Genomic DNA, 10,367 nt, shown 5'->3' with positions numbered 1-10,367 from the left:
AAAGCAGCTGTTGAAATGCTCTGTAGGGTAGCAACAGCACTCAGTTTTTCTGCCGTTAAACTCTAATGAAAGAGAATGGCGAAATCACATCATGCCACTGTTTTAGTCTTGTGATTGCTATGATTTCCACTAGCACAGACCTACCCTTCTGTAGATCCACCCCTGCCTGTTTTCCTTCCACCTTCCAGTCTGTCTGCCTTTCCCGCAAGCCAGCGACATCCCTGTTTCCTTGTTACTCCTCTCCCTGGTGCATTAAGGAAAGAGGATGAACAGCCTTAGTAAAAACAGCAGCAGCTTAATGAACCAGAAAATGGTGTCTCTTCCCTCAGAACAGGCAGAAGGAAGTCTGCTCGCGGCAGCAGCGCTCCCTTCCCTCTGCATTAGAAATGAGCGTGTGGAAAATCGAGCGCTGCTTCTGCCTGGCGCTCTGCAGACAGCCGGCACTCCGTGCTGCCGCTCTGCAGATGTCCTGGGGAGCTGCCCTGGGCTGAAGGCTCTTCCACGCCCCTCTGGCTGAGGGGCAGATACAGGTACAGTTCAGGGCTGAAACGCTGCTGTCGAGTGAAGCTACAGCTCTAAAACACAGGCGTGACCAACAGCGTCCACTGTTTTTTGCTGTCAGCACCAAGGACTCCTGCCTAGCACCAGAAACTCTCACTCTAGCGCCTGAGTAAATACTTCAAAGAGCGTATTACTTCCCCCTAAATTCTCATTCTGTCCATTCTTGGTGAACACTACTAAGTGATTAGCACACTGTGTGTAACTTCAAAAGCTGTAACAAAAGGAAAGACACCAACAAGAGCTATCAAGTAACAGTCCTGAGCACTGCTGAACTTGCTTAGATGTACGGAATTCTGGTTTTACTTCCACTCCCCCCAGCCACCCGTCACCGATTTGCAATCTGCTCTGCTGAGTGCTTCACCGTCCCTTTTCCATGTTCGCCCTCATAGTTCCCTGCAGCAGAAGGCATTAACAGTTACAGGTGACCCCATCTAAACAGGATCAGGCTTGGGACTGTCACACCACCTCCTTCCCTGTCCCAGCCGCTCACTCACCAGTGCTTTTGGAAGGTAATCAAGCCCCTCACCCTTCTACTTTCAGAGCACTTTGCTCCAGCCAGTTAGTTCAGATCTCTCCAGAGCTGCCAGGCAAGTAAAACTGGATCAAACAAGTGTGCTAGGATATCACCATGGCTTCAGCTTACAAGGAAAAAACCCAAACTCAAAGCAACATAATCTAATTTTCTCACCTAAGCCTCTTAAAACCATTGAGATTAAAGACATTCTGACTGGTAAAGCAATCAAGTGTCTCTTTAGGAAAGAATTAGTAGGTTACTAGCTCACAGCTACACTGAAATTTGATTTCTTACCTTAGAAAAGTCTGTCTAGATTTCAGGCTTTATTGTAAGCAATAGTCACTGACCTTCTCTTAGTGTCTCCACCACACTGAGCCTCAGAACCTTAAAGAGTTGGCTGATCTACCTGAGAGTGCGAAAGCCGCACGACGCACTTCTCTGCAGCCAGCGTCCGTCTGCCAGCTGGGGCCTGCGCCCTCCCCGGCCGCTGCAACAGGCAGGACCTGCGCAGAGAGTGATGCGTGCGCATGGTCCCGCCACCATGTGCAGAAGAATCACTCCCGAGGAGTATTTTATAGTGATGCTCGTTTAAAACCTCCTACGAGTTCCCCGACATGAGAGGAAGAGAAAGGGAGTGGGTGTGGGGAAGCCGAGGGAATCAACCCTGGACTGTAATCGCTTCAAACGGCACCCGGATCGTCACTCCCACGCCACAACTCGCACCACTGTCAGCTGGGGCTTCAGCCCAGCAGAACTACGCAGCAGATGCAGAGTTGGTGCTGCAGGCTGCTATGTCCAACACCAAACCACGAACCCAGCTGCTGTCTATAAAGGTTTTAATATCCGTATAAATAGGGAACAGTTACAAAAAACTGCAAGACTGGAGCAATGGAATTTTGACTTAAAAACCTTGAGTGAGGTCTTGCTCTTCAGAAACACACACAACACACAGACTGCAGGGTGAAGGGAAGGCGTGAGCACACATACACCATCTCGCCTGGAACCATTCCGTACAAAAATAGCAGTAGAAAGATGGTCTCTGAATTGCTGGCTGATCCCTTGGTTGTGCCTTAGCTGGACTCTGACTGCGAGGGAGAGGCAGACCGCACCTTGTGTTAAGAGCAGAGTTAATGCCCAGCGGAAAGTTTGTCTCCTCTCTCCATCCAGCCACAGCTTCCCCAGCTGAGGTACAAGCTATAAAAATAAAGGTTTTGACTGCTCAGCGCTTGTACCCAGCCGGGATGCTCTAGCAGGCGGAGCGGGCAGGCTGCGCACGTGGGCTGATCGCTCAACAGCCGCTCTCGGCTCTCCTTACATTCACTCTGCCGCTGGGCTGCAAGAGTTCAACGGGATCTCGCTGCTGATGTTACGGCTCGGTTTACAGCACTGCCCACACACCAGGCCTCCCTCCTTTTCCCAGTCCTTGTTACGAGCTCTGCCAAAGGTGATGCCTTCTGCAGTGGACATGAATCATTCTGCTGCAAGTCCTGAAACGGGAGGCAGGGGCAGGACAGGATCTATCTCTGCACGTGCCGGACAAAGGCCTGCACCAGCTGAAACAAAGGCTCCTGCCCCTCGGGACCCAGCTTGGAGGCAGACTTTCCTTGGGAGGGAAGAACCCCGCTGGCAGGTGACGAGGGGCCACCACGGCGGAAGTAACGAGACAGGCTGGAGAGCAGGGTACTCTGAAATTAGAGGCGTGGAACAAGTCAGCTTCTTCAAACACACGCCTCTCCCTGCCCAGCGAAGTGCCGGTGGCACACGGACAAGCAGCAGGACGTACAGCCCGGGATGCCTACGGCTGCTGACTCACGCGGGGAGCCAGCTCTGCTGGGCAGGCAGAGACAAACGACCTCGTCCCACGAGGCATGTCTACACCGAACAGCGAGAAAGGACGGTAGAGGCTGCTTACCAGCTCAGAGCTGAGCTCCTGCTTCATCCGCTGCTTATCACGGGGGTGCACAGCTGGGTCCCTCAAGTACCGAACGGCCTGGGAGATGAGCAGGTAGAAACAGTTTTCCATTGTAAACATAAGCAGAGACCTGTGCAAAGAAACACCCATCAGCAGGAGCCAAAAAGGTCAGCACGCTCTAGTTTCAAGGTCAAATGCTCCTACAAAGACCACACACACGCAGGGTACACACGAGGGAACGCTGTTACCGTCCACATTCTGCTCAAGCAGCAATACCCAAAAGCTATGGTCAGCTGAGCAGAAACTCCTGCTGGCCGTCAGGGAAGTCTGGTTTCAGTGTACTGATAAATAAGCATCAAACAACTCTCTACACTGCATCTTAGGATGGGATGGCTTCATCCACCCTCCCAAAAAATCCCTGCTTGCTTTGGAGAGCTTCTGATGGGCTATCTGAACTCCCTGCATTCAGAGCGAGCAGCTCCGAAGCTACATGGATGCCTGTAAACCTCAGTTCTGGTCTGAGGAGCATTAGGTTCTCTCCTTGGCCGTGACTAAATCAAACAGCTCAAAACTTACTTGAGGGTTTTGGTTCCCTCTTGCATATTCAGCCCTGCAGCCTGAGGGAAAGGTTCCTTCTTCTTATCCAGCTTAAAGGGAAACAAAGACAGGCATTAGAGACAGGAGATACAAAAGAAGAAACACCCCTACTCTTCAAAGCATCAGCTGAGCGAGCACTCTCAGATCACTGCAACTGCTGTGCCCTCCCGCACAGAGAAACGGCCGGTACCTCGCCCAGCATGTTAAGGGCCACGTTGACTGTGGCGAGGAGGGTCCCAAAGGAAGGTGCGACATCCGAATCAAAGGCTGGCGTGGTGAAACTCAACACGAAGAGCACGTTGTACTCAGCAAGGTCCAGTGACTGTGGAGAAACAGGAAGAGGAGTGAGTGACCTCTGAGGCCATGAGTATGCTATTGTCATAGCAACAGGAATACCTAGTCCCTGTATCATGCTAGAAACACAGAGATAATTTCCCAGATCTCAGGTATAAGGATGGAGCAGTAGAGAGCGTTCTGTACAGCACTGCCAACCAGGCTACAGGGCTCTCCTCACATGAATGAGCCTTCCCCAACTCCCAAACCTGCCACCACGCTGCAAGCTAAAGCAATGACTGTTTCCAGACTTCTCAAACGCCTAGGCCTATCGACCTGGAGGCAGAGGAAAAGCAAGTTACCTATCCAAAAGCCAGCAGCAGGACACTTCCAGAATCAAGGATTAAACCCTCCTTTTCTGAACTTGGAGAGCAGCCGACAGGAGGGTAACAAGAGGATGGCTCTTCTGAAGAGTGACATACTGAGGACACGAACCTAGCCAGGCTATCAGTGTGCTCAGCGAGGTTACCCGCGCCCAGCGCTGTGCAGATCACATACAGCCAGGCCTCCCCTTCACATCGATTCCTAAGGGCAACCCCCTGCACCCTGCCCTCCTGCTCTGTGCAGGACAGCAGGCAGATGTACGGTGAGGTCGGGGTCTCAAGCGGGACAGGCTGTGCCTCACTGCGTACACCCAGAACATCAGCCGAAATGCTGAAAACCCCTCCCTTCAGGGAGCGGCGTCTCTCCTCTTGCTCTACCTGATCGAGGAGGATCTGGCAGACATCAGGGGTGAAATGGCGCAGGGCAGCAAGAGATTTGCTGAGGATTTTCAGGAGGCTGTACTGCACTGTAAGCAGCGCTTTCTGCTCTGCTGCCTCTGACTCGGGGCTGGGATGTTTGGAGGAGGCTTGGGGATTACGCTGCACTCGTGGAGTCACACTTGATGGAAGGGAATCGCCATTTTTTGTCTGTGGAGAAAGAAAAAAAGATAGTACTATTTTGCACTAAGACGAATATTTTGAGGAAAAAAAACTGCTATGAACAAAAGGAATGAGGAAATAAGGCACCCAAAGTCTGTCACCTGCTAGAAGCAGAGAATCTAGCCTTAGCGTGCATCGAGGGAGGCACTGCATTGCAGGGAGGCAGCTGCAGAGGCTATTTAGATTCCACACTCCAGAAAAAGAATCTCTAATCAACACACCAAGCCTCAGCCAACACATCAGTAGCCATGCATCGTCTCCACCTCATCAGTCTATGGATTCCCCAAGAACAAGAGCCATCTCACCTGAACAAATTACATCAGATCAAGGACACCAGGTCAACAGTGGCTTAATGAATGGCACTACAGGGTACTACGGCAATGCAGCCTTCTTGCTGCAGCGCAGCAAGCTAGAAAATGGTAACAGCACCATTCAAACACAGGCTGCTGTTTCTCTAGGACTGGCTTTACACAGTCCAGAGTTTTTAGAGTCCAGACTACTCTTCGCACATTTTTTTTGCTGTGGAGAAATGCAAATCCTAACTATTGACAATTGTCAATAATCACCGCTAGGATTACCGACAATCAACTCGATATCCAGGAGCCCAGATATTGAACAGTATTTGCCTTTTAACAGGGAGCACAGGCGTGCAACACTCCTAACTTACAGTTGGGTTTAGGGTCCCCAGCCTCACCTGCAGGTAGTGCTGGAGCATTTTGCGGCTGTGCAGGAGGGAGGTACAGGCCTGACACAGGTAACACAGATTCACCTGAAATAAATAAGGTGAGGGAGAAATATCTTAAAAGCTCAAAACTCAATATTCACTACCATTGGTGGAAGCTAGAAAATCCAGTTAAACAGAACACTGTGATCATGAAGGATCAATGCAGTCTCCTGATTTCCTAGTATTTTCTTGGAGTCACCTGGCACTGAGAACCAAGAGCAAGACATTGAATTCCCTAAGTTATTTTTCCAAGCTACCACATGTGTCTCACAACAGTTACCTTTCCTCACTCAATGCAGTCAAGGTACTGACAGAACAGACATTTAAATGACTTCAGCAAAATTTCCTACTGAAAGAGCAGCAACAAAAACGTGACACAGTGCCATTTTCTCTTGACACACTGTCACAGTTTAACCCGGCAGCCAAGCACTAGACAGCCGCTCGCTCACCCCTCCTCTTCCCTCCAGCGGGATGGGAAGGAGAATGGACAAAAGGGGAAACTTGTGGGTTAGATAAAGACAGTTTAATAAGACAACAAAGGAAATACTACTACTACTAATAATAGATAATAATGAATATGCGAAACAAACTATATACGATAACATTTTTCTCACTACCTGATCACTGATCCACAGCCAGTCCCTGAGCAGCAATCATGGAACGTCAAACATGAGAATTTTTGAGAATTTCGCAAAAAAAACCCACAAACCCTGAACCCCCCAAAAAGTTCAAATTCCTAGACAAGAAAGGATTCGAGCTCACAGAAACAAGAGAGCAGAGAGCTCCCTCCCCGCCAAGCCGACCGCCATTCATTAACTGAGCACGACGTCTGTGGTGTGTAGTGTTTCCACTGCCCAGCTGGGCTATCTGCCTGGCCGTGCTCCCTCCCAGCTCCTGAACACCTGCTCGTTCGCTGAATGCCAGAAACTGGAAAAGTCCTTGATTTCTTAGCAGCAACTGAAAACATCAGTGTTACCAACATTCTTCTCATACTAAATCCAAACCACAGCAGCTACTGAGAAGATAATTAATTCTACCCAGCCAAAACCAGGACACAGATGCAAATCCCTGTGCTCCAAGGCAAGGTATCATCCACAGCAGCATCCCGATCCCTACCTGCATGTCCCTCATAAGCTGTGGCAGGTGGAAATGCCACTCCTTTGTGAAATTCGAGAGCTGAAGAATGAAGCCAACAGTGTGATCGGCCTCTTCCAGACAGGCCAAGCTCTGTACTGTCCGTACCGCATTCAGGCACTGTAAAGGAGAGTGAAGTAAATCAGGGCGATTACAGTTAAATCACAAAAAGCCCGTTCCCTTCTCTAGGAGAAAAAGCTGAAGATGCAGAGTATCTGCCCTTAGGGACAGAAAATGCATTCATGACCATAGCCACAAAGCACAAGGGCCAGACCCAAAGCACTTCATATTTACTCAGAGGTCAATACATTTCACGAACTACGCTGCCATATGAGAAGAGAGCTATTTGTCTAGGGAGCATGCAGGTAATTCAGCACCACGGTATAAACGGTGCAGGTATTTCAGTATTGCAGAACACGAGAGTTTGCCAACCCGAATGGCGGCTGAACCCCGACCACAGCATTTTCATTATCTGAGCAAGGCGGAGCTGAAGCCACCTCCAAGCACAGCTCTCATCCTTTTCTTTCCAGAGCAGACAGCCAGAAAGTGAGTTCCCATCAAACTCTCACTTCTGCTACTGTGTTGAGCAGGCGTATTGAACACCTGTAGAAAAGTGATAACCCCAAGAGTGAACAGGATGCACAAATGGTGACTGCCCGGCTCTAACAAGTATCATAACAATTATCCCTGCCTGACTGCATGGCTTGTATATTCTACCCTTCTTCTCCCACTATGGAATTATTTCTACTGTAAATCTTTCTGAGGCAGGAGCCTCTTTTCAGTGCTTCTGCACTTTCTGACATGTTTCTATTGCAACACAGAAGCCAAGTGAACCACCACAGAGGAAGTATGTGAGATACCTGAAGAATCCTCTCTTGATGGACACCAACAAAGTCCAGTGCTTCCGTCAGGAAGTTGTATCTAAGAGTTTTAAGCAGGCGTTCCATCAGCGACATGGAGAGACGATAGACCCCAGGCCAAGAGGGGGCATCCAGAGACTTCCGAGATGAAGCAGATGTCTGAACAAATCAGATACATAAATAAGCCACTTACTTACACTGCTGCCGAGTGTGACACGCCACAAACCCTTCACACTACTTCAGAAATCTCCAGGCTCTCGGGATGGCTGCTGCGCTCCCAGACTGGAGGGCTCTGCTCCAACCCCAGCCCACAAGGCAGGGCATGGCAAGTTCTCCCGGCGTGCTCCCACCCAAAAGGCAGTAGCACCCACCTGAATGGCTCCGTTAGTGCTGAGCTGGTACACGCTCAAGAGGGGCAGGCAGACACTCTGCGTGACACCAGCTCCAGCCACTGCTGCTGCTCCCTACAAGACACAGAACAAGCTACTCTTAAAATTTGTCTCTCTCTGCTCTGAGACTGAAGAGACTTATTTTGCATTAGATATTTCTATCCTTTACACTGTCACAACCCTTTCAGACAACTTTCACCTACACACACTTCTTCTATGTTGTTAAAAATTCAGTATCAAGACAAGAAACACTGCTCTTGCAGTAAAATTTAACCTGCAGAACTGCACTATGAATTCAATTTTGACATCACCTGGTTTGGTACATACACAATCTTTGAAAAGGGCTGGCTTTGGAAACACCTTGCTTTCACCTAAAGGCCCACACAAAGTTGAAGTTGTAATCGATAAAAAATGCTTTATTGCAACTAATGAGAAAGCTGGTTCCAACCCTCAATGCTGTTTTAACGAGGGGGGGATAATTTGCAGTGCAGAAGAACACATTCAGCAGAAGTGCCTGCTCTAAATTACAGGTCTGCTCTGGCTGGCTCAGCTCTTCCATCCGAGACCTCCCCTTATCACGACAAACAGGGCGAACATACAGGACCTACTGCTTGCCAGCCTCTGAAAAACCCCTCTACAGATCATTGTTCAGCCCCATCACAGACAGAATAATGAGATATACAGTTCCTATAAAAAATGTATAGCTATATGCTCTCATTTCTCCACATCTCTCACCTGTTGAGTCCTTGCTAAGGTCAGCAGTAAATGTAATGAGGCCTCTGTGAAGTGAAGGTTTTGTTTAACTCTTAGGCTGATCTCCAAAGCGGTAAAGATAGTAGGAAGCACAGGGACTTTCCTAGTAATCTGTAGCCAGTAGTCTCCATCTTCATCAACTTCGCAGAGCTCTTTAGCCAGATGCAGACCCAGAACACACACCTGCAGTGATAAGGAAAGGAAAAGGAGGTATAGGCTTGACATGGGAACCAAGAATACCTTGAAAGCATTTACTAACACAATCTGAAATTCAATCATTCTCAGCATCATAAACTGAGGCACCAGGTATCCCTCACATCACACTCTACGCACCTTCTGGCTGTATTAGTAATCATGACAATGTGTTTTAGAACAGATCTGAAAGAGAGGGAGCAACACCCGATTTCCCAGACTGATGTGTGCTGCAAAGACATGGAGTAATTCTGAAATAGCAACTGCTGAAACTTCCTTGGAAGCCAACAAGTCGCAAGGGAAAATTGTTCCAAACATAGGTGGAACTTTTGTCTACAGAGAAAAAACTCGGTTGCAAAGCAGATGAACAGGTCCTTTACCCCGTCTCGCTGGTCTTTGTGTTTAACTCGGGAGGCATCATCTGTTTCCATGCTGTCCTTGTCATCTGTAGCATCTCCCAAGGTCAGGCTGTGTCGAGTCTGATCAAAGAGTGCAATGACCTCATCTTGGAGTGTTTCACACACGCTCAACACCAGCTGGGAGTACTGTGGGACCTCATTCACTGTGACACACAGAACAGACACCAGTTAACACACAATCCTTGTACTTAGGTTTCCAGTTTAACTGACATCACTGGGACACATCTCTTGCAGTTAGTATTTACTCTGTTTTCATTTCAAAAGCTACAAAATGGAATGGGAGGAACTGGGACTAAGTTAGATGATTAAGCCTAGGAGGATATAATAAGGGATTAGATGGTTGTCTGGATAATAAAAACATGTTGTTTTCCCAAGAAGTCATATAAACCCATGACATTTCAAGGCACAAATCAAGTAGTACTATGGACAGATTATTCCATAACTGCTCACTGCAGCACTTCCTACCCATTTCTCAAGATTGCTGGTACTGGCCAGCGGGTGCAGTCTATGTTCTGTGAGTCCATATAAATACTACATTCTCACCAAAACTTTTATAATAGATTGCACCATCTTTTACCAGTGTGACTGGAAACTCAAACTCCACAACAAAGAAGAACATTTAAGAACAACTCAACCCTCTTTGCAGAGCCCAAGCAGTGGGACAAGAACTACACAGACAAGCAAGCTGATATGACTCTCAACACCACAGCTGCCTCTGTACGTGTTGCACAAGTACCGCCCAGATTCCACTGAGGGTCTTCAAGTCCTACTGCAATGTAAGATGCCCCACCAGTGACAGGAGGAATGACCAGACTATGTTCTCTGGTTTGTAACAAAATGTACCCTCAGAAGACTTTCTTGTGTTTGGGTCTTTTGCCATCTGACTAGAAGTTGATCTCAGAATCTAAGCTCTACAGCCACTCTGTGAGATGGCCTTACTAGGGTATCCCTCTCACACCTGCTGAGCTATTTTCAAAAACACATGGGAACCCTATCTTACTCTATCAAACTGGTCAAACATAGAGGTTATTGTAAGGGAAAGACAAGAAAATGGAA

At 48.4% G+C, this 10,367-nt stretch overlaps 1 protein-coding gene across 2 annotated transcripts in view; it reads right to left on the bottom strand.

Moving 5' to 3' along the window:
* Positions 1–1,894: 1,894 nt before the first annotated feature.
* NUP188 (nucleoporin 188) overlaps positions 1,895–10,367 on the bottom strand; it is a 29,565-nt gene continuing 21,092 nt past the window's right edge. For both annotated transcript variants that reach the window (XM_075439334.1, XM_075439335.1), the window contains exons 34-44: positions 9,273–9,454; positions 8,683–8,883; positions 7,930–8,022; positions 7,559–7,717; positions 6,681–6,818; positions 5,535–5,609; positions 4,619–4,828; positions 3,775–3,906; positions 3,564–3,634; positions 2,988–3,117; positions 1,895–2,760 (exon numbers count right to left, since the gene is read on the bottom strand). In XM_075439334.1, the coding sequence (XP_075295449.1) occupies positions 2,593–2,760; positions 2,988–3,117; positions 3,564–3,634; positions 3,775–3,906; positions 4,619–4,828; positions 5,535–5,609; positions 6,681–6,818; positions 7,559–7,717; positions 7,930–8,022; positions 8,683–8,883; positions 9,273–9,454 (1,559 nt within the window). In that variant the 3' untranslated portion in view covers positions 1,895–2,592. The remainder of the gene's footprint in view (positions 2,761–2,987; positions 3,118–3,563; positions 3,635–3,774; positions 3,907–4,618; positions 4,829–5,534; positions 5,610–6,680; positions 6,819–7,558; positions 7,718–7,929; positions 8,023–8,682; positions 8,884–9,272; positions 9,455–10,367) is intronic.

The sequence above is a fragment of the Opisthocomus hoazin genome, chromosome 19, assembly GCF_030867145.1.
Source record: "Opisthocomus hoazin isolate bOpiHoa1 chromosome 19, bOpiHoa1.hap1, whole genome shotgun sequence".
Lineage (NCBI taxonomy): Eukaryota > Metazoa > Chordata > Aves > Opisthocomiformes > Opisthocomidae > Opisthocomus > Opisthocomus hoazin.
The sequence above is the reverse complement of the archived record's forward strand: the minus strand, read 5'-3'. Positions and strand labels throughout refer to the sequence as shown.